At 38.1% G+C, this 24,633-nt stretch overlaps 1 protein-coding gene across 2 annotated transcripts in view; it reads right to left on the bottom strand.

The window, feature by feature from the left end:
• Nucleotides 1-24,633, bottom strand: part of fndc3ba (fibronectin type III domain containing 3Ba) — a 108,216-nt gene that overhangs the window by 4,831 nt on the left and 78,752 nt on the right. Inside the window, exons 8-25 of one of the 2 annotated variants that reach the window (XM_079453005.1) lie at nucleotides 22,844-23,001; nucleotides 22,307-22,366; nucleotides 20,544-20,682; nucleotides 20,203-20,256; nucleotides 19,839-19,963; nucleotides 17,423-17,597; nucleotides 16,664-16,750; nucleotides 15,360-15,498; nucleotides 14,473-14,544; nucleotides 12,664-12,782; nucleotides 12,399-12,504; nucleotides 11,485-11,657; nucleotides 10,381-10,494; nucleotides 9,698-9,847; nucleotides 8,194-8,474; nucleotides 5,103-5,318; nucleotides 2,109-2,275; nucleotides 1,883-2,010 (exon numbers count right to left, since the gene is read on the bottom strand). In XM_079453005.1, the coding sequence (XP_079309131.1) occupies nucleotides 1,883-2,010; nucleotides 2,109-2,275; nucleotides 5,103-5,318; nucleotides 8,194-8,474; nucleotides 9,698-9,847; nucleotides 10,381-10,494; nucleotides 11,485-11,657; nucleotides 12,399-12,504; nucleotides 12,664-12,782; nucleotides 14,473-14,544; nucleotides 15,360-15,498; nucleotides 16,664-16,750; nucleotides 17,423-17,597; nucleotides 19,839-19,963; nucleotides 20,203-20,256; nucleotides 20,544-20,682; nucleotides 22,307-22,366; nucleotides 22,844-23,001 (2,463 nt within the window). Of the gene's footprint in view, nucleotides 1-1,882; nucleotides 2,011-2,108; nucleotides 2,276-4,194; nucleotides 4,378-5,102; nucleotides 5,319-8,193; nucleotides 8,475-9,697; nucleotides 9,848-10,380; nucleotides 10,495-11,484; nucleotides 11,658-12,398; nucleotides 12,505-12,663; nucleotides 12,783-14,472; nucleotides 14,545-15,359; nucleotides 15,499-16,663; nucleotides 16,751-17,422; nucleotides 17,598-19,838; nucleotides 19,964-20,202; nucleotides 20,257-20,543; nucleotides 20,683-22,306; nucleotides 22,367-22,843; nucleotides 23,002-24,633 lie in introns of those variants that run through there. The other variant, XM_079453006.1, reaches the window with a different exon arrangement.

Genomic DNA, 24,633 nt, shown 5'->3' with positions numbered 1-24,633 from the left:
CCATTTCCATTTAAGTGCCCATGGTTCCGAGATATTATGATGGAGGAATAAAACTTAAGTTATTGAAGTTCAGTTAGATTTAATACTACGAGTGCAACAGTCTGTGTTAATGACTTCTGGCCCAAAACAAGCCCATTACTTTTTCAACAGACACATAAACAAGCTAAATCAAACACACAAAAAACGATTAAAGCGACAATGTATTTTATGCCATTTAGCTCAGTTTCTCTTATCGGTGATGTTCAAGGAATGATGATATTTTGTGTAACAGCACTGGAACTGCTCGTCTGTGTTTGCTACACAAAATTTCATATGTATTTTCACTGACCCATGCTTGTGTGATATTGGTTAAAAAGCTAAATGGACAGCAGTTTCGTAAGCTTTCGTTATGCGTAATGTAAGCAAACTACATTAGCTGTCCAATTTGGTGGGTGATAATTACATACAATTACATAGTAATATTTGTAAAAAATGCACATGGGATTTGTTAACCCTTTAAGAGTCAGATTCCTGCCAGATCACAAACTTACACGTTTTGTACGGTATAGAATCAAATGACTTCATTAAAAAATATATATATATATTTCTTCATTTCATCTGTATAAATCACATGGTTCTGATGAACACAGAGAAAGATATTTGGAAGAATGCTTGTAACCAAACAGTTCTTGGCCACCATTGACTAGCATAGGTTTTTATTTGTAAATTGTTATGTTCTGTTGAACACAAAAGAAGATATTTTGAAGAATGTATGAAAACAAACAGTTCTGGGGCACTTTTGACTACCATTGTCATTTTTCCTACTTTCCAGCTTTGTTTACAAGCATTCTTCCAAACATCTTTCTCTGTGTTTATCAGAACAAAGACATTTATACAAATTTGGAAGAACTTGAGGGTAAGTAAATTAAGACAGAATATTTATTTTTGAGTAAACTGTCCCTTTAAATCAGAAAGGTTGGTGCGGCAGAAGCATACTGCTCATCCACCTCACACCCACACAGACATGTCAGAGCCAATGCAAACAGTTACACACGACAGCATCTGTTGCCATTTTACACTGACACGAGGGGCCCACGCTTCATATGCACTATCGCTACTTATCTTTACATGCAAACAACACGCTTCTCCCATCCATTCCCGCATCTACATAAAAAAGGCACACAGCAGTAGAGTAACAAGACTCATGCCAGGAAGGAACTCTGAATGTGAATGTGTGTAGAAAATTGAGTGGATTGCTCCGGTCATGATAAATGTATCTCCCTGGAGAGAAGACGTGCATTCACAGTGATGGGAAGATTCATATTTCATCTCAAAATATGTCCATTTACATAAAAATGACTCTCATTTTGGATGATGGATAACATTTGTAACAATAAGTTGACAAAAGTGGGTGGAATATTCAATTTTTCTACTTGTGCTTTCTCTGTGTTGTTTACTTGTCTTTTATTACTTGATCTCTACATATTACGCAATCTGTTAGTTCATCTTGAAATTATTGCATTATCCTATCGCCAGAGTAGAAAGAAAACGTTCTTTTGTTAAAATTGCATCATAAGATGTCAAAATAAAATATATACTACATCAGCTGAAAACTTAATTTGTACGTTTAAGATAGTAGAGTGGAGGAAAATCTACAGAATTTGCAGGTTTGTTTAGTTTGACCTTACCTGTAGATTTCTAGACGTATTTTAGGAAATGTAAAGTAGATTCTGTGTCTTCATGTGAATATGCACATATATTTCATATGTTATCATATATTTTAAGTGAAATGCAAGACATAATAATGTAAACCAAACTAATTTAAGATGAATAGCAAAGAATCAAATCAATTGATTATATATACCATTTCAAGCTATTTTTAATCTAAAGAATAGGAACTCACTTGTTTGTAGTCCGACTCTTTGCCCACCAGCACCTGTAGGATGTAAATGATGGGGTCTCCTCTCATTGGTGGAATGCTCTCCCAGCTGACCTCACACACATTCCCTTCCAACTGTACCACTTTGGGGGCTAAAGGACAATATGCAGTTCACATATAAACCTCCAGTAAGAAGCAATTCAGCACATGAAGAAGTGTGCGTTGCCGTGCATGTGAGAGGAAAACTTACCTTTGAGAGCTGGAGGAACAGACCTGGTGGTATGGAAAGTGTGTATTTCAGAGAAGTGTCCCTCTCCTGCCTTACTCACAGCTTGAATCCTGAGACAGTAGCTGCTTGACTCACAAAGCCTCTGTACCTTATATGTGTGACTCGGGCCTCTGTAGATTGTGACAAACCTAAACCACAAAAAGTTTAATTATATACAGTATATATATATATATATATATATATTTACAGATATACAGCTACACTACACATTTTTACCAAATAATACATCATTAATAGCGCTTCACTTCTGCGACTGCATTCATATCAGCAGCGAAGCGTACTGGAGTTCACATGAGCCGCACCCCAGACCTCCCTTTTTAAGCGGACTAGGGTAGATTTCCTGATTTTTATTTCAAATATACATTTACCGACTTAATAAGATGTAATATTAAGTTTTAGTACTAGTGTCTAATACTATATAAAGAGTCATAAGCTGCCCTGTGATTTTCTAGAGATTTTGTAAAAAATTAAGCATAAAATACGAAAGCAATCAAAATCTTTCCAAATGTTAAAAGATGCTCTTTTACACCTGTTTTTTTGTCTTTGCATAACACAAAAAACACAATGACATTGCAAAACAGCTTCAAACTTTTTCATTGAATCTAACCTTGTATAGCTCTCAATTAGAATAAATTAGGCAGAAATGTCTGGTATTGGCAGTCACCTCGGAGTAACAGGCACGCGTGCCATGTGCCATTCTAGCCAAACAGCCTCAGTCCAATATACAAACACTTCAGGTCAGAATGACAGAGCAAACTAGCAGCTGCTATTTAATGACTGATTCAGACAGCTGAAAGTCACCATGAAATCAAATAGGAAAATTCTAAGGGTTTTACATAGTGTTGCAGGGATTATTATACATGATTTTCTTCACCACATGACGTCAGCAATAAAAAAGAGGTAGGACTATACTGACTGTCCAATGGCCAGGTATTTTTAGTCCTCCCCTCCATGCCCAACTTACACCAAACTAATCAAAAAGGGAAGTGCAAATCAAGCCCCGTCCTACATTGTTCTATTATCAAAAGCCGTTTCACTCGGATACACGTCACGATATGGAAAAGAAGTCAAATCACAACTTCCGTGTCATGGTGACTTTAATATCTTCCTGCCAACTTGATGTCTGACTAATGAGATGAAGATAACAAACCAGTGACCCAGAGTCAATACTTCATATTGTAACCGAGGCCTTTTAAATTTGGGCATACCTCATGCACTTGCCAAAGCATCTCTATCAAAGGCTGTTTCACTTTGGATCTCTTTTCTAGCAGCTTTTGTGTTAATAAAGAAACAGAACGGAACATCAACCTTGTTCAAGTCCAGCACGTGGCACCACAGCACCCAGTGGATTATCAAACATAATCCTGAAGAAAACATTTTTCAGAAGGAAAAAGAACAAACAGAGCGGTCCAGAGACTGACAGAATACCTGCTATAGTTCATTTGATGGATAGAAGATCTACGGTTACTATGGCAATTTGACCACTAATAGGATTCTGGAAGTAAAAGCAGAACGTTCAAAGCCCATTTTAGGTATGAATGGAGTTTGATCAGTCCTCATTGCTTTGTCAGCGTCTAATTTTGATAAAGCGGCTGAATTGATTATCATTAGCATAGCGAATGTGCCAAAAAACTAAGAGATGTTTACAAAACTCTAATGTCAATTGTGGCAATTGCTTTAGTCAGAATGGTTATTGCTCTGATTTGATCAAGGTTATTGCACAAACAGAGATTATGTTACCAAATGATAGCCATTCTGTTTACAAGCGTGTCTGTGAAGTTTCATTTTGTGACCTTCACTGTCTGAACCGAAATAAGACGCAATAAACAAATGGATGCAATAAGAATATAAAATATGTACAAAATGCATTCAGTTATTAATTTACTAAGTTAATACCATTACAACCCAAAATCTTTTCAAATTAAACATTTTTAGTTTTATAAAATGAATCCAATTGTAAACTATAAAATGAATGTGACTAGCATAGCTAAATCCAATCTCGATTTGTGAAACTTTCAAGGAAACTGGGAAGCAACAGAGAAAAGCTGAACACAAAGAAAGATATCTGGAAAAATGTTTTGGAAAAATTGCTTTATACATTTCTTTGTTATGTTAAACACCAATAAATTATTCTGCAGAATGTAGGAAAGCAAACGTCATATTTCCGGCTATGGTGGTCAATGTTGGCAAAGAACTGTTTGGTTATAAGCGTTCTTCCAAATATCTCTCTCTGTGAACAAAGAAATTGATTTAGATTTGGAAAAACTGGAGGCCGACTAAATGATGACAGAATATCTATTTTTTGGGTGAACTGTCTCTTTAATTCCCTGTCTAGGAGAAATAACACACATCATTTGTCATATGTATTGAGGTATATAAACTACAATAGGTTCATGTGGATTCTGGCAAAATAAAAAAACGTTTCCGTCTGTTGACCATTAGTAGCAGGTTACATCTGGCCAGAGAGCATAATGAGAAAATGAACCAAGCTAACAATAAAAGGATTTTTGAAACTGCTGTTCGGTAATGCATTATGTTTTATTAAATTCCCGTCTGTCAGGCTCAGCGCCCGCTCACAGACAACTGCCAACATTCCAGCTTGCCAAAAAATACTATCAACACTTACAATTAGATGTAGGATAAAGCCAAACTTGTGTGTGTTAAACTGTTGTGGCCTGTTTCTAGTGTTGGTTTGTCTGGTCTAAAACATGCCATAACTTCAAAAAGTTATTTCTTAAAGAAAACTTTCATTCAATTGTTTTATCTCTGTATTTAATTAGCATATTTATCTAAAAAATCTCTGCTAAAGTATACAAAATGAGCTTTTATAGCTCCTGTGACAGCTCACCTTGACTAAGTTAAATCACTGCTCACAGTCTGCTTTCAAATGAATAAAATGTTCCTCCCAGCAGTGTCTCTACTGATATTTATATCGCATGACAGAGACAAACTCACCTTCTGTTCTTGTCCTCCATCTGCAGGTTGTAGACCACCTCATCTCCGAGCATGTTCTTGGGATTGCTGCTGTCACCCCATTTAAGTTTGAGGCTCTGGGGTCCGGCGGCGGTGCACTCCAGTCTGGGAGGGACGGGGGGCAGCTGCCTGGTGCGGGCCAGCAGGGGAGGGCTCAGGGGACCAGCACCGATTTCATTTACTGCCTGAATTTGTACACTGACATAGAGACACAACAAGATTACAACACACCGCTGACAAGTTTCATATTTGTTTTTATAGTAAACCCAATGTTGCTTTTTTTTAGATTTGTACTTTCCTTCTAGAAAACAAATAAATCCAAAAAAGATACATTTATATATTTTTTAACAGTGTTAATATAGATCACACACCAAAATGTTCCAATAATTACAGTGGACAAAAGAGTACAGTACACCAGAAGATCCTAAATGACACAGAAAGGTACAATCTTACATAAAAAAGTGAGAAATGGCAGAGCAAATTATTTCTTATTCCCTAGACATAATTCATGTTTTTCTATAGCATGATTTGTATGAGGGCCAGTACAGACTTCATCTGAACTTTAACAGAAGGTCTACGGGTGGAGAAAAATCAATAACTCATTAACAAGTAAGGAATTCCTATTACAACCCTTTATTTCATCAAAACCAGACCTTTGAACCCCATTTTGATATCTGAATGTTGGTCTATTAACTTAAAAATAAAAGTGATATTAAAAGAAACATTTTTGATTTGACAAAGGAGCCTTTAGGCAAAGGCATTTTTCGGAGCATCTATTGACAAAAATGCATTATAATACACATAACTATGTCTTCAGAGATCTTACATTATGAAGTGTTATGTGTTTATTTCCTTACAATGAGCTTTTTCTATCTACATGTACGTATACCGCAGGTCCCCTTACATGGAATTCACCAGGTTGTTTCTACAGTAGCCCTAAACGGACAAACTGCTCTACAGAATGCGTTTCGTAAATTCCTTATCCCATTCGACAAAGCAAAAACGTGACGACATCTAAGTCCTGTGTTAGCCATTCAAAACCCTTCCACTAGATGTCCCTAAACTTCATACACTGGTTCTTTAAAATAATTATTTATTTCCTTTATATAGTCTAGAGACATCCTTTTCACTACAAAGAACCTTTTGTGAAAGAAAGTTAAAGCTTCTTTATGGAACCATAAAAGCTTAACTGGTGCTATGTATTGTTACAAGTTATAAAATAGCTGATCATTATCACATTATTTATATGGAGTAAGACACGAGAAACCCTTCAGATATTATCACTGATCAAAAGAAATATTTCAATATAGTAATTTAATAATATGATCATTTTTAAGAGTAACTGGAAAAATTTTGGACAGGTCAACAACTGAATACTTGCTTATTGCAAGAGAGTCAAGTCATCTTATCTCACAGCTGAACTTTCCATATTGTAAAGTAAAAGCCTCAAGCATATCTGGATTTGGGTTTGCTTTCCAATCACAACAAGCAGACTGTCAATAGAGACGCATGGAACCAACAGAAGCATGGTCCGTGTACAAACATGTTTCACAACATTTCCTGCCATATTGCAACTGCTTGGTTGTTCTAGAAGTGCAAATTATTCACACGCGCTGAATATCTTCTGAATATGCGTGTGTGGATGTAGTGTAGGACAGCTTCACATTTGTTTATCAACAGAACAACAGATGTACCCTAGTTTTACTGTCAACCACGTGTAACCCTGCATGACATTTCCCAGATAAGCACCATGTTTTTTGCACAGGAACACAAACATACGCAGCAAGCGTCAGAGGTCTGGTGTGGTACACTTCACACTTGAATAAACCCCAAAACAACAGTAGGCTATTTCTTGTTTGTCATGATAAAGAGCTTTGCCTTGTGTAAATGAGCCTTTGCCTTTTCGTGAAATGAGGTGTGGCTCATCCCCGTCGCCATGAGAAGAATGAGCCACGTCACATCCACGAGAAGCAAAGATGATCACCCACATCCTTAACTTTCACCTTGGTGAGTTCATTCAGATTTATATTTCAGGGCTGTAAGACTTGCTACGCTTTGCACAGCACCCCATTACTCATTCAAATTAAAATCTGGGAATTGGAATATGGGGAGGTTGGGGAGCGGACTTGAATTAACAGCAGCTTCTCCAGCACCACAAGACTCGTCGGTTGACATTTAGCCGAAAACAAAACATACTTTAACATTTCATGAGATTTCATTTGTCTGAACGCCCCTAATGAAAAAAGACATAATCCATTTCAAAGCGAATGACCATACAGTCACACCCATGTTTGACCCTGATTGATAATGTCTTTGTGAGAGTAACTTGACATATTTAACACATTATATATGTGCAGTGTATGTTCAGTGGGTGAACTAATGATAAAACATAAAATAACGACCGTCTTTACTTTAATACTCAGCCGATAGCTACCAGGACATATATGCAAGTTAACCCATTCTCTCAAATATTTGGTTGTACGATCATAGACTGTGTAAAATATGTACGTAGTGTCCGCGACGTCTCCCGTAAGTTTCTGAGGAGCTGTTTTTAAGCTAAAGATTTTGATGGGTTTTGATTATGTTGCTTATGTGGTCTGTGGACCTTTATGAATTAAGCTCAACGACATCGTTACCCAGCGAGAAGGTGGCGTGCCTTTGGACCACGATTTGCATGAAGGGTGGGATCATGGTTACAGTGCTAGAAGGCTAAAGGTAACACTTTAGAAAACCACCCATTTCGCGATTAAATAGAAACAAATTGTAAATAGAAATGAATGTTAATTTAAAGCTATAATTTGCTTGCCTAGCATTTATTTAAAGTAAGCAAGATGGTTGTTATTATGGACACGCCCCCTTTGCTGTGAGGTGGGCAGTTCCTCACCTCCTACATGATTTTAAACAAGCATGGTTATCTGGAAACGGAAGCAGCCATATGGTTTCTTGACAGCATTTATGGGCACATATGGTCTCTGACAGGTGACAAAACAGGACTGTAAAAACATCTGCACTGTTGCACTGGAAAGCAACCTAAGACACATGAGAGTACTGTAATGCATCTACATGCGCATACCTATATTCACTGTCCGGCTGTAGATTCTGCAACAAATGACACAAGCTGTTGCCCAGGCCGATGGTCTGTTCTCCCAGTTTAAGTGTGTAACAGGTGATCTCTGCTCCGTTGCTGCAGGGTTCATCCCATTTTAAAGCCAAGCACGTGGAAGGCGAGTATACGCCACTGTATGTGGGGTCGTGGTCAAGTACGTACAACAGTGAGACTGGGTCAGGCACAGTGGCCGGGGTCTGACAGCTCAGCTGCTCGCTGTACGGTCCAGCACCTGCCTGATTTGCAGCCTTAAGAGAAAGAACAAAGCAGGACTTATGATGTGTTGTAGTAACATATCTGCATTTTTGTACGATATGTAATGAACTGCTAACAAACCTAAAAAGAAATAAAAAAACTTTGGTATTTCAATTAAAAAAGATGTTGAGTGTGGTGTGGAAGAACCAGCCATGTTCCAACAACTAGACGTGCAGAAGACTTTAGAGAAGCAAAAGAAGAAACGCCGTAACTGTGTTGTGTGTGTGAATGACTGTCCACATGACACATCCTTAAATTCATGTAGACTGTAACACCGCGCGATGGGACACGTCAAAAGACGTTAGAAACGCATTAGAACCCATTATAATTTTACATTTTGTCCACACTGGACGGTCGAGTTTTCTCGTTATCACTTATTATCTGTAATGATCTGGAAAGGCATTTGAGTTATGTGTCTGGAATTGTTAATAAATACAAATAATTGCATCAAGTCATCTAGACATAACCAGCTCATATATTTAAATCATAATGACCCGAGTGTTTTGCACAGACACAGTTAATGAGGCATTGACTTTTCCTACTTTTACTCTATACCTCAGTTCAATGTTCTAGTCATAATGACATGGACAAAAATATGAGCAAAGTGCACATGCTAAATATACCTCCTAAAGTCTGACAAGTATATTCAGCTTTGGTCGGGTTGTGAGACTATGGTACATACACTGCATCCACATTATCCATGCAAGAACATAATCATAAAAACATATTAATATGCTAATCACATTTAATCTGACCACCTATGACCTTTAATGATCTGATAATCATAATGTGACCGAAATGAAGTGTTCGAGAGAAAAGATCTCCTTATTTATTGCAGATTTCTGCACCTGTTAAGGTTGATAACATTTAATAACCCGGTTATTTTCTCTTTCCTGGTCTCAAGGCCATTAAGGGTCATAAAGGAAAATAATATGCAGACAAGCCAAAACATTAATTACAAATAAAACACTGAATATTTCCAATCCTTTAAAAAGGAAAGCATCCTGACAGTATGGGTAATTGAACTTTAAAAGCCATTCTCTGCTCGACCTTACCCATCAATTATTCCACCCTCACAAGCCAATTAAACACATGCAGTTATAGGAACTGACTGCGCATGAACAATACATGTCATAAATAAATCAACCCGTTCAGCGACACGCGTATGGTAATGTAGTTGTAATGAGTGATGAAATAGTAAGCACTGCAGTTCTACCTGTAGTCTGCAGTAGTAATGAGTAGCAGGTGTCAGGTCAGAGATCTCACACTGTGTATCAGAGCCACAGTAAATGAGCTCCATTGGCTCCTCCTCTCTGCCCCACTCCAGACGGTACTCAGAGATGTCGGCTCCTGAGCTCTCTGGACTCTGAACGGAGATGCAAGAACGGACAGTGAATACAATACGGTCCAAGTAACACTTCCGCTCTTATTAATTAATGTTTGTATGATAACATGTTCATGCATACGTAATATATGAAGAGTTTGTGTCCTAAATGAAATGTTTTTTTATTGTGCATTCCAGTTGATATCAACGGCAATTGTTTTTTTTATCTAAGCCATAATAACGAACAAAAAAGCTAACTAACACAAAAACATGATTTTTTTTTTTTAAACGGATTGATCTCATTTTGGATCCGAACTCTTCATATGCTGACAAATACAAAATATGATTAGAATTTACATTTTCATTTTATTCCTTGACTTGATTATATAAATTCAATGATTTCATCCTGTTGCCACCACAATTTCATTTTATTCTATTGGAATCAGATTTTTTTATAGAATCATAATTCATACAATTGATTTACTGTATATATTTATCTTGCGGCTGAATGGTCCATACATATGAATAAGCTGTGCTTCCCTTATGATATTGCATGAAATGACCGAGATTTGTACCTCCCAGCTGACCAGCACACATGTGTTGGACAATAAGTTGAGGGATGGTGCCGCACACTGACCGGGAGGACCCGCTGCAGTCGTTACTTCTGCTGGTTCAGAAAACTGTCCGTACTAAGAAAAGGAGAAGAGAGAGCAACGTTGCATACATTACACGAAACATCTATTAAATCTCTGTTAATGCATTTATGTAAAAGAAAAAAACTAGCACTTCTTGCATTACGGCCTCCATATGATAAATCACTTTGTTGTTTCCTAATTGATGTAAGTCGCTTTAGATAAATGCGTCTGCTAAATTGGAATAATGTCCGAAGATTTAAATCATGTTTCCAATCATGTTTCTTCAAGAGCTTGATTCACACAAACAATCCAAGTAAACAAAGCAGAGGATTAAAATCTCTCAAGCAGCCTTAGCACTCGCTCTGAATGCTGAATGAACACGTCTGCCAAAAAGAAAGAAACCTGCTCTCAACAGTGAAGACAAACAAACCCTAAGAGGACAAAAACCAACGGAAGAGCTGCTTTTGGCCTAGCTGAACTCTGTTGGGTTGAACATTGGGTGCTGTTGACAGAAAAGAAAATGATTCTTCAGATTTCTTACAGATGGAGAGATACCCTCATTGGTTCCTAGAGGGAAAAAATGACAACTAGAGGATGAGCTCAGTCTGATCAAAAAAGATTCCTGCCGCACAACTCTCATCTCTGGATAGATTCAAATGATTAACTGAACTACGTGACCAAAGTGAAGATGAGTCCGATCAGATACAAAAGACGTCCTGGAACGTGTGGTGCATTGTGGGATGGGGACTTTGGATACATACAGTACATACACAAAGAGATGAATACAGTCCAATCTTTTGTGAATATACTTGTATAGTCTCCGAATGAGACGGTTGATATTATTTAGCTTCAATCCGTCACTTTAATCTTAAATCTAAATAGGATGTTTCATTAAAGTCAAGTCATTTGCATTTCTTGCATGGCCGAATGGAGTTAACATCAAAGCTCCACATTTTTTATATTGAAATTTTGTACCAACATGAATGAGACGGATTTTAAAGTCCTGTAAAACTGCATTGTATAGAAAACATTTACGTCACTCACCCCTGCCTCATTGGCAGCGCGCAGTCGAAAGCTGTAGGTGGCGCCAGGGAGCAGACTGCCCACAGTGCACTCCAGATCAGAGCCGCGATAGACCTCGGCTGGCTCTGACTCACCCTCCCTCATCTCCAAACTGTATTCGCTCACCTCACATGCCCCCTCGGAGGAGGGACGGTCTGACACGAGCAGAAAAAACAAAGCAATTAGTATCCATGGAGTTAAGAAATTACAACAGCACATTTGACATACGGTTCAATTTAAAGGACAAGACTCAACCCTATCTAGTTTTGTACCATATTTGTGTAAAGTGACAGGTTCTCTTTCGTAACGAAAATAAGGAGTTTAAATATTGAATGAATTTATAGCCACACAATATTAAATGAATTCACGGCTAAACAATAACAGGATTTCGGCCATTCCAAAAGCCCAAATACCATGTTTTTACCATGTTGAACTTTATGAGATCAAGCCATTTGCGGTGGCTTTCTCAGAGTTGTTACCCAAGCAGAGACTGTTTTGCTATTAACTTCCATTTGATAGATCTGGTACAGGGAACGAGAGAGAGTCAGGCGCACTGCGGACAATCGCTCTGACTCATCATTGCATCATTTCATTCTGCCCCTAAAATTCACTTGCAAATGTTGCAATGAGGTAGAACAGCAAAGGATTGTCTACATATTAATCTTAAACTGTTCCTATGGTTGACAAACAGGCAAAGGTTCGCGTCAAGTGTCACAATTCAGAACTGTTAATAGCTTTGAATAAAAGCATCTCTTAAATGTGTACACCTGAAAGACAAAAAAGAGGCTAAAATGAAAAGCAAACCTAAACTCTTTAGAAGATTGATGAATATGAAGAACGGTGTGTAAACGGGAAAGAAATGAATGGTTATGTCACGGGTTCGTGAAAACTCTCACCCCATTGTAAGTGCACTTCTTTATGTTTGGCTTTACCCACAATCCTAGGAGACTGGCAACATCCTGGAGCTACAGACAGCGTACGCACGGACAGACTCTCCGAGCACTGCAAACACCATGGAAAAACGTCAGCATAACATATATACACAAGACTGTGTATACAATATTAGTAGTTGGATGTTTATCTTGAAATTGTCTAAATGGTACAACTGTACGTTGCTGCTGTCTAATGGAGGGTCACATTCCTATTAGGGATGTTTGTTACCTGGCTGTGGCCCCCGGTGCTGATGCTGCAGGTGCGAAGTCTGTACAATGTGCCAGGTTTCAAGCTGTCACACTCATACTCTGTGGCCGGCCCACTGTATGCAATGTCCCACTGATTGGCTGTCAGACATAAAAAAAACATGTCAAATATATTTAGGACGAACAGTTTATTATTGTATATTATAGCCCATGTGTTCAGTCCAGGGGCGGATTATCCAATGGGCATTATGGGCACAGGCCCAGGGGCAAATGCGTGCTTGGGCCCCAAGCAAGGGAGAGAAAATTTCAAACAACATGTTTCACTATATTTTCTGCTGTGTGCCTCTCTGGCCCGCACACACAAAACAGTGTTTCTAACTACACAAGTCTGTCTCTTGATTTTGTCGTTTTTAAGATCCCTTTAGCAGCTTTTGTACAGAAGCAAAAAGCGACAAATCCAGTGACTTTCCGATAAACCTTAACTTTCCTAAAGTGGGAAATATATTTTTTTCCCCACGCAGGGATCGTCTCTGTGAGCGATAGGAAGAGGCAGCACACTCGACAGGTGACTCCTGAATGAAATGCGTTTCCAACAACCTGTCACTGTTATAGTCTGTTTGAATATATAAACATGAACGCATTTCGTCTGCAAATATGCACATGGTTACCTAGACTGAGGCTGTGTGAAAGAATATAGCCAAAATCACCTCTTTTTACAGTGATTTGTCAGAAGATGTTGTGTTATAAGTCAGAACTGACAATATTGTTGTAAATATATTCCATAGGCCAAATTAGAACACCCTCACGGTTGTCTTTAAAATCTCAAAAGGTTCGTTTTTCTATATGTATTTGGTGGTCTTTTTTCGCCAATAATTAATATTATATTGCTTTAATGTTGACCTGTTCTAACTGCCTTACTTTACAGATTTTTAGCCTTCGTTATTACAAAACCCAGAGTTTTCAGAGCATGTTTACTGACACGGACAAGAACGTGAGTCGCGAGGTGCTTGTTACACAAATAAAGTATAACAAATGGACAAATTACTCTTATAGCATAATCATTGACAAAGTCTGCCCTTCTATTCTTAGAAAAATTCAGATGTTTATAAGAACATTGTTGAGAATTACACTTAAGAATATTCTTAAGAATCTGATAAATCAGAATGAATAGGTAGAGGTGAGGCAGTGTGTGCTTGCATATGCCAGTGAGTTACAGTATGCCGGGAACGAAGGTTGCTGGTCCAGGAAAGCATTGTTGCAATCATGTGGTGTGAATCCTGTATGATGGAGAATGTGTACAGGTGTTGATATTGTCCTTCAGGTTGTGATCATAGTTTGTAACTTGCCAATGTAATCCTGTATAATATATAGGTGTTTCCTACACGTAGTACCCCTAATTCAAAACTTTATTGTGCACACGGGTGTATGCGGTGTGGGGGATGGAGTCTTTGGGGGAATGGGTGTTGGGGGTCTATAAAACACCTAAATTCTTAATCCGGGCCTGTTTAAATCAGTGTTTTAACACTCAAATAAATTCATTACACTTCAAAAAACATGCATAGTAGTGTAACAGTGAACATTCTTAACATTTAAACAAATGCTAAATATTTCTAGTAAATTTTCTAAAAATAATACTAAAGGAAATCATGAAAGGCGACATGCGGCGGATAGAAGTTCTGGGCTGTTTTTGGATGTTGAGGACCAGATAGATTTTAAGAAAATTGCAATTACACAGTTAACCACAGGCAAACAAAATGAATGTGCAAATGCAAAGCGTGCAGACAGATGGCGACAGGCGTGCTCCTGCATGCATTAATAAAATAACACGTACTGTCAGAACTTCCTTCTGAAATCTCCAAGAGGTATTTTAAGATTTCTGAACCGCCGTTGTCTTGTGGAGGGTCTGCAGTATGAAGAAACAGAGAATATAAATACACACAGTGAGGAATTCAGAGAGAAGTGTATGAACAGCATTAACACTTAATATATTATTATTATAACTAATGGTATGGGTGCTGAACCGTGTATAAACCTTATGAGTATGTCACCCAAACTCCAGGATAATCCCATGTTATTACTACTGTACAGGACAATAAATGAGGATAATACTATAGTTCCATGTCACAACACAATGCAAAATAAAAATTAAATGCTTAATATAAGAGGGAATATGGCATATACAGTATACGATCAAGACAAGTATTCAAACAGATGTACAAATCTAGATTAGTTTGGAACGTCTCCTTGCTAAAGGACATATTTTAAAAGATAAAGGTTCATTGCAGCTGTCAGGAATCAACAGTTTGGTTCATTACTTCGAGGAAAATAGTTAGACGGCATTGATCACACTGCAGTACTGGACACAAAACAACTGCAGGCCATATCTTCCTTTTCAAATGAGGAATCGAATTGGAAAGTGTCAGACACCTAGCAGTGCATCGCAAAGACAGACATGTTTCACAGGCTGGACTCAGCAAAAACAATAATGTCTGAAGGACTTATCTTTGAACTCTGTGTATTTGACTCGACTTAACGATACAGTTTTATTACACATACATCTATATCTGTAAAAGATTCAGAAGACAGAGTGCAAATTGATTTGCACGCAGCATAAATAAGATTTCCAATTGCCCTCACAGTCAGCAACCGATACACCAAATGCAACAGCTCAAGCTGAACAGATCTGCTACACGCACACAGAGCCAAAATATCCCATACCCCATTTCACACTGAAGTTGTAGGGTCTGATAGGACCCCTGATGCAGGGTCTGGAGGGGGGCCCGGGTTTGTCCGGACTGGTGTTACACACCAGCACCTCACTGGGACTGCTCCTGCCCTCCAAATTCGAGGCTATGAGCTGTGGGACAAAAAAAGAAAAATACTAAAATAAATATGTTACAAGAAAATATTTTATACATTTACATTTAGTCATTTAGCAGAGGCTTTTATCCAAAGCGACTTACAAAGAATTCAAGGATTTATAGTTATAATTTATAATATTTGCCACCTATGTTTTAACATAAATATTCACAATATTCCCATATACTACATCTATTCATGTTTGATGGCACAAATGAGGCATACATGTGACACGTGAACAAAAAACAATGTGAAATCTATCAGGTTTAAAAATAAATCCCCATTCATCATTTAGACTGCCGTCCACAAATATAAAACACTAGATCATACAAAAACAGAAGCAGGCCTTTCAACGCACACCATGCTCACGCTTTTTTGTTTGCAAACAATGGCTTCAAATTAATTACATAACTCATTTTTACGCTGCCATTATTTTTAAAAGCATCTTTTATGGATGCCGCAACAAAAACCTTCAAGGGGTGTTGGTATCTATTCGGAGAACTACTGTTAATTAGAAAAGCACTTAAGCCAGACCCACTCATTCCATCAAAGCAACACTTATTGTGGGACGTGATCCGCTTGCAATCACATACGAGAGTCCGCTTTGTAAGAAGAAAATATCACAAATAATAACAGAAAAAAGCAAAAACAGCATGAGTCACTGGCACACAGAGTTTGAAGCACTTTTGTCATTGCATTTAACAATGTATGATCCGGGCTTAATTCTCCAGGTGCATCTGTGACACAAACACACATGATGTACAGATGGATTAGTTCTTCTCACCCACACAGGTAAACATAACAGTTAAGAGCATGTGTCACACAGAGCACACTATTGGCCAACCATTAGTACACTGTGCTTGACCAAAACATGATGTCATCAACACTTGACACTGAATATTTGACCAATACTTAATAAAAAGTGCTATTCTTTTTTAAACAGACACAGTTGTTTTTGAGCTGGTCAATGACAATAATTTTGTATACATTGTGATAAACGTAAAGCTTTCAATTGATATGCTGTGTTGGACAGTTAGCCAGCCCACTAAACAATTCACGGATGATACCAAATCGAAAAAGCGTTCTAACATATACAATATAAAATGGCTTTTTGTTTTTGATGTGCAATTTTTCAAAGACTTTAATTAAAAAAATTAACTCACCCTGAATTTATACTGAGTACTTCTCTTCAGGCCCTCTACAGTACATGTCAAGTTTTCTCCAGTGTACTTTGGGCGAAACTCTGTTCCCTGTAGAGACAGCCACAAACAGTGCAAGCCTGCATCACCAAACACCAACAACACTGTGTTTAAACATCAACAAGTCTTAAGTTAATGACCATGATGTATTGTAATGTTCTCCTAAGCGATACAAAGTCTGACACGTGTCGACACCGGTCCACACTGGATGCGGCGCGACGCAACAAGCCCAAGCAGGTTGTCCGGTGTAGACACGGTGTTAGGCTTATTAGCACTGCTCATTTGAAAGACAGTCATCTGTACTGTAGTTAAAGGTGAAATGTATACATATTTGTTCTCTATTTTTACTACATCAGCACTCTCAGATGGAATCTGCACTTATACCCTTATTTTGGAAGAAAACTAATATACAAGTAAAAGCACACCTATGGAGGTGTACAGGTCTGCTGACCGCATTACAGCTCCATATCACTTCGCCAAGTTTAAACAACAGAAAGGTTATAAACCACCTCGGGGTGTGCATTAACTTTCGATTCATTGAACGGCCCGTCATCAATTATTCTGTATTTAATTTGATTAAACAAACAATTTGTTGAATGGGTCGGGCAACAGTTGCATTTAAGTTTAGCCAAGTAACTGTTAGTTAAGTTCAGACCACAAAAGCGTGCATGCACAGTAACTTTGTGATGTAATGTTGTTGCTTTGAACCGTCTATCGGCATACAATGTTTTCCTCTTGGATCTCCAGCGTGTATGTGACGGGTTCTTCTGCGGTGCAGCCGTCTGGCCGGTTCCACTCCAGCGTGATCCATGTGATGCCTGCACGCACCAGCCGAGGAGCATGGGGCAGGTGGGGCAGACTTCCAGTCGTGTAGAAAACCACCTCAGGACTAAAGCCACTGAAACAAACACACATACAGGAAAACATGTAAACTGACAAAGCCGCATACCGTATAGAATCACAGACCATGCACAGAGAAAAGCAGACGAGCACCTGAAGTCTTTTTAGGTAAGGTTGAAACTAGCTTTTTTTAAAGGTAACAATTTACAATAAGGTTGTGTGGTGAGGAAGGCGGGACGAGAGCCGTGACGCGGGGCCAGTGGCGTGAGTGATCAGTTGTGCGTGCACCGGTCCCGCATCTCTCACGGAGGAGAGCTTAAAAGGATGACCGGCAGGACTGTTGACGAGAGAGGACCGGGCCCGGACATTGTGTTAAGTTGTGTTTGTTTTACGGTCTTTACTTCCGTGTTTATTGTTTGTTTATGTTTAATTAAAGTTTTATTGTTTGAATGTTCGCCGGTTCCCACCTCCTTCCTTCCCTTCTATGGATCTTTATTACAGGTTGTATTTGCGTTCTCTATTAATGTTTTCAGCATTAATAAATCCAGTTACGAAAACAGTTGTTCATGTTAGTTTGTTATGCAATAACTAATGTGAAAAGATATAACTTTTGATTTTAAAATGTCTTAGTAAATGATTAAATTAACATGAACTAAGATGAGTAAATACTTTCATAATAAAAACTGTAATGGTTTACTCATCTGCCACCATGAAGTATTGCTACGCAGGGCCTTTTTTAAGCAAATATTCATTTAAATGTGATTTATTTGACAATCCAAATAATAGTTCATTGCATCAAATTCTGCTCTGCATTGGCATTACACTTACATTTATGCATTTGGCGGCCGCTTTTATCCAAAGCAACTATATTTGTGCAATAAGTATGCGCAATTCGTGAGATCGATCCCATGACCTCTAACCACTGAGCTACAGGAAAGCTTTAATATCCCATCGCAAGCATCATATTCGTGAGCATTCCTATCAGGCTGTACTTATTTGAGTTGACTTTCCAACGAAGCTGCAATCTGAAGCTTCCAGGCTGAATTTGAATAGTTTCCCTCTCTCCTCTCAAAAGCAGCTTTAAATCCTGTTTCTTCCATTTAACTGCTTGTGACAGGTTTACAAGAGCGCACAGTATTTACTGCTTGCGTGAGAATGTCCATAACTGCCACTGAGAAACCAGAGATGTTAAATGAGTTTTTCCTAACTTGAGAAAGTAATAAAAAATACCTTCCTCAGACCGGTCGAAAGGAGGTTGTATTTAAGTAGACTCATATTTTAGCCGTGCTGCTTCGCCCTCTGAATGTCTCGCTGATATTAATGTCAGGAGGGATGGCCATCCCTTCTCTATGATAGTAACCATTTCCCCTCAGGAGCCTTGTTTCTGTCCACCGAACATTACATATCTCAGTCTGATAGCTTAACTGTCTGTCAGGTAGATGGAAATTAACACTTCACCAAATAATAAAACCATGGACCACAGAAATGACTCACAAAGGCAAGTCAGACATTACACACCCCAAGGTCATGGCTTCGATTATCAGAGAATGCATGTAAATGCATAAATGTAAATGTTGGCTAAACGGCGACCCCTGACAGTCCCTTTCACTTTCATAATATTAAAAAGAGCAGTGGCAAGAAAGTTGGTTTTGAAACGAAATGAAAGTGAGCAAATGACAACCGAACTTTCATTTTCTGGAAGACCCTTTAAGGACAGAGGTGATGTGGGAAAACAAAAAATGTTTTTACTCGTTTTACTCGGAGGCGAAAGAATATTGAGAAAGAGTCCGTATGTTCGGCTACATCAAGGTGACTTTATAACTCCATTACGCCTTGAGGGATGATGATATTATCAGTTTACAGAGGGATAATGTGCTTGTTTTATCACACAGAGGCTTGAGAGATATTCATAATGTGCAAAGCATAGACAAAAAAGCCTTATTATCCCTGTATAACCTCCATTCAACGCTCAAAATTCTGCTGGACAAACTGCGTGCAAACCTTTCCCATATCCAAATCTGCATACTGAACTAAATAGCATGCGAGATTAGAATGAGTGAAACAAAAACCACAGTGTGCTGAAACCATTATGCAAAACAGACTCTTTTAATGATTTACAGTTAACTCTAAACGATGTGTCTAATATTACAATAAAACATTGTACGGCAATGCGTTTAGCTAGGTCTTTCTTTACAGAACTATATATCTTCCCATCATAAATAAAGTATTTACTTTTGCTGAAGGAGTATGCAAATTAGGCATGTCTGCATGTGTAAGTCAAATGATTATATAATCATACCTCATTCCTATGTCGTTGCGTGCCGCCACCCGAAACGTGTACGCCATAGCCGGACACAGGCGAGTTAGTTTGTAGTGCCTTTGGCTTCCGAAGTAACATTCCCTGAAAATGTTGTTTTTTTTGCCCTGACAGATGATAGAAGCACATGATAAACGCAAACATCATGGACACTCAATGCAAGTCAGAATGAAGGAAATAGCCAAGTGCTTGAGAAGTGAGGTACATTCTATTCGTGTTCAATCCGACATTTCAGATACTACCCCACGCAAAATTCATAAGAGCATTCGGTTTCTAGAAATCATTTCAGGTATGATAAAGTGAAATCAATTTTGATCTTTATCGTGAAAAAACACAAGAGCATTACCTCATCCCACTCTAAAAGATAACTGGTGATTTTTGATCCATTATCAACTGGAGCCTAAGAGGAGAAAAAAAAGAGGGAACACTTGTACAGTACCTCAACAAATATGTATTCTGTAACATGCAAATCTGTCTGTGTACTGGACACACGCTTTCCCATTGTTCCCAATGAAAATAAACTAACAAATATTTCATTTACTTTTGATTCACACACATTTCAGTCAACCTCAGTTCCACCATCGTGTCTCAATATTTCCAGAAGCACTACACAAAGAACAAAAGCTGTTCTTTCTGATCTTTGGCACGGTTCTACTTCAACCCTTTTATACAGTAATGGTGTCTAACCTTCCACTGCAGGGTGAGCGTGCTCTTGGTGCGATGGGACAGTTTAGGGGGCAGCAGGCAGTCTGGAGAACTGCTGTGGGTGGTAAAGGCCCCAACCTCCGAGCACAAGCCCTTCACTGAATTGCACACGGCGTTCACTCTGAGGAGAAACATACATGTTTATCAGTCATAGTTATTTCATTGTCACCTACAGTCATACAGAAGAACCAGCGGTTGCTTAAGAGAGACATTGTCAACAAAGAATGGTTACGAGCAGATCACTGCCAACTGAAATGTTTACATGACATCTACTAGCTTTTTTAAAATGCTTTTAACATACACATTTTATCATATATCGTATTTGATGACCTGGAAGCAGAATTATGTCAAATCCATCAATTCCTTGACCTTAAGATTCGCATTTGCGAGTTTGTGGACTGCCCTTAACTTCTGGTACATATTCACAAACATTCGAGTGCCTGTAGATTATTCCTGACAACAAACTAAAGAAACTGAGAAGAACCGTTACTTAGCTAAACTCTTCTCTCCAATATTTTGAATTTAAACTATGATACCAAGCACAATCGCTAGATGTCAATGTACCATACGGTTTCTTTCAATGCGACCAAACTTAGATCTATTCAATAAATTGTTTATTTAATAAACCAACATGCAACAAAATTAAACAAATAGTTAATTTAATACTATTATTACACAATAAAATAATAATATGAATAAATATCAACATAAATTAAATATAAATAGTAATATTATTAGAAACTAGTCAAACACAGACCGGAAGTTAACTTAAGTCCCGGCACCCGCGTCCGATGAAACAGTCTATAGTCTAATGATGTGTCGTCAACGTATGACTACACATTTCTTGAAAATATATTTTTTTAAATATGTGCTTCAAAAATGTTTCATCTTGTTGCTTATTCCAGTGCCAGATATGGGTACATATGACACTTACAGTACCAACAGGTCAGTCGTATTTATAAAGAGTTGACAAAATAACCCCTTAGAGGAAAATCTCTGAATGAAGTCTTCTCCATACTAAAAGAGGTCAAAGGTCAAGCTCTACCGCATGACTTAACACTATCCTAGAATTCAAGGTGTTTTAAAGGGGTCATTTGACATGGCTGAAACGAATATTATCGTTTGTTTTAGATTTAATGCAAAAACGCTGTATTTTTCACATGAAGTGAAAATCATGTGCCAGGACATTTTGGATCTCCTGTTTCCCCCCCATCTCTGAATGCAGATTTTTTACAAAGCTCATCGCTCTGAAAAGCGACGTGTGCTGTGATGGGCCAGTTAACCATTGCGTAATGATTGGTGGAATACTGCAAGCGCTTATTTGGAACATCAGGTTCCAAAGCAATTGTACTGACAAAGCAATTGTACCCCGTTGGGCGGTCTTAGTCAAATCATACCACAGACTGATGTAGATTTGTGGGGGTGTGGTTACACGAGGCGTTTCAGGCAGCTCTGGGTGAGCATTCGCTTTTGAATAGAATGCATCTTTTGTTCCGACACTTACATTTTTCCAATTTTACGTGTCTAATACATGCATGCGCAACTTATAACACATCAAAGACACAGAAAAACACGTATTCGCGCCATATGACCCCTTTAACAATTAAAGCTAGTAAAACTAAAATAATTGCAGCTCTTTGGAATGACAATACTGATCATCAAAAAAAAGAAGGAGTTCTTGTTAAGATGAGCTTTAATACGAGCAGTTGCTGAGCTGAAGAACAAATGCCCAAGATGTTGCTTACCTTACATGGTAGTCTGTTGCCGGTCGGAGATCTTTTAAATTGCATTCTAATTCTTCTCCACTAAAATGATAAAATGGTAACAGACCATTGATGTCAGCAAAAGTTTCTAAAGTGCAATTAGAGTATTAAAAAGCACAAAATTGACTGTTCATCAGGGGTGTTGTTCAGTAGGGAACACAGCTCGGGGGAAAAAGTTTTCCCTTCACTCACTGTGTTCGCTTTGATGGTGTCGGATCATTTATGTGAGTGTAGTTGTTTAAAGAGCTGCTGTCTGGATATCGATTCATACACGTCCTGGTGGGAGGACTGATCAATGGGTGATGCGTTCATATCGAAGTTTTATGTGGTGAACATAAATGAGTACACAAAGAAAGAGGCATCAAGAAGGATCTACAGTGCCCTTTTGTTAGTTGGTGGGGACACCAGACAACCAAAATAAAAATAAAAACATATTACCCTTGTGTCCAACAATAATGTGAAAATGTCTTTTGAACAGCATAGTTTGTGCTTTGCCACTATATTGTCATGCAGTCTTACCTGTAGATGATGCGGTACTGGCCATTACGTCCCTTATCTGAGAGAGTGACTTCATAACTGAAGGTAAAAGGGTGTCCATTACTGTGCCTGTCTCTGTTCTGGAGGCCTGCTGGTGGTGCCCACGTCAATGTGGCTGTCCGGGCCTGGATATTAAAAACCTGTGCAGCAAATATAGAAAAAGAGACTGTGTAAATGTGCTGGACAGACAAATTCAAGTAACAGTTCCAAGATAGTGTGAATCTTTTAAAATAGACGTAGCTTTAGATGATACACCAAAGCAACATTGTTGACAGACATTTGACATTTCAATTTTTTTGAGGGGGAAGTATATTAAGAGTACCCATTGCAAAATTACTTGTTTTTTTTTAAATGACAAACATAGTTTATGACAAATACAACAAATTTGACTTTAAATGGATGGGCATCAGAAATATAAAAATAAATAGAAATAAATAGATATAATATAGAAATAGAAATATAAAGGCTTGTACTCACATCAATACTTTACAGAGAGAAAGTGTGTTACAAACGCAATATAATTTAGAGACTTTGTTACTCTTAAGCGATTAAGCACGACTGTTAAATTACGTTTCTAGTGCATTTTTCTATTTTTATTTATTTACTTATCTTTTGGGTTAAAAATGCTGATGTGATATTGTGCAGCCCAAAAATCCCAGTCATTGTCGTAATTAAAGACCCCATTTATATCTTAATCCATTTATGACTATCAAGTTATCTAATCACAAGTGGTCAGCACCGACACATTAGTTCACAACTTATACCACGCATCTTCAATCTCAAAGCAAACCCATGATTGGATTTTTAAGCTGACACATGTAGTGTCAGGTAAAAGTTATTTAGCACACCTGACTAATTAAAAGCTTTAATAAGAAAAAATACACAACCGCTGTCTCTCAGACCCTTTAAATGTGAATCATTCACCTGACAAAAAATAACACAGATTGGAGTAATGAATTGAACAGATGCCGCTGGAGAGTTGAGTGTCAAAATGTGAGCCCAGCAATTTATTTCAGACACATTTAATACTAATTGCTTTTATTCTAACATTGGAAGTTCAAAAACAAGCTATTAAAGGTTGCAATTGGTATAACTACTTATATTTAAAGCACAAAAGTAAAAGAATAGATGAAAACTATTTATGAGTGGCGATTTATTGGCATTGAGTGGCGATTTATTGGCATTGACTGTGAAATGGGTATGAGGTGCATAAGTCCTATGCTACCTTTGATCGGATAGAAGCAATCTAACACCAAAAACCAACGTCTTGCCAATTCACTCCCAAAACACAATCTCTCCCGTGGCAAGAGTAAGTGTGAGTGAAAACTGTCTGTGTATAACCTATGGTTGTTGCCTCTTGAATGTGCAATGCAAGCAATGCCAGTGACCTCAAATGGACCTTGTGAAACCACAGCGATTGATTCTCTACAAACTGGCTGCCATCGTATGCACACGTAGCCTTAAAGAAATAGACTTTCCCAAAATGAAAAGGTCAGATGAAATAAGAGTATATTTAAATGCATAAATCAAGTGTAACTAAAAATGGGCACTTTTATTTTTCTAATGTGTAACAATGAACATGACCTGTTCCAGAGAGCGATTTAAGAGAATAGTATGATTATACCTCGGGGCTGTTGAATGCTTCAATCTGATAGGTTGACAAACGTTCTATGGGTATGCATTAACTTTCAGTAAAGTGAAGGTGAACCAGATCAGCCGACCGCATTACAGTGCCATATCACTGCGCCAAGTTTAAACAACAGAAAGGTTAA

This window comes from Barbatula barbatula (assembly GCF_947034865.1).
Source record: "Barbatula barbatula genome assembly, chromosome: 3".
In the NCBI taxonomy this organism is placed as follows: Eukaryota; Metazoa; Chordata; class Actinopteri; order Cypriniformes; family Nemacheilidae; genus Barbatula; species Barbatula barbatula.
This window is presented reverse-complemented; position numbering and strand designations above follow the sequence as displayed.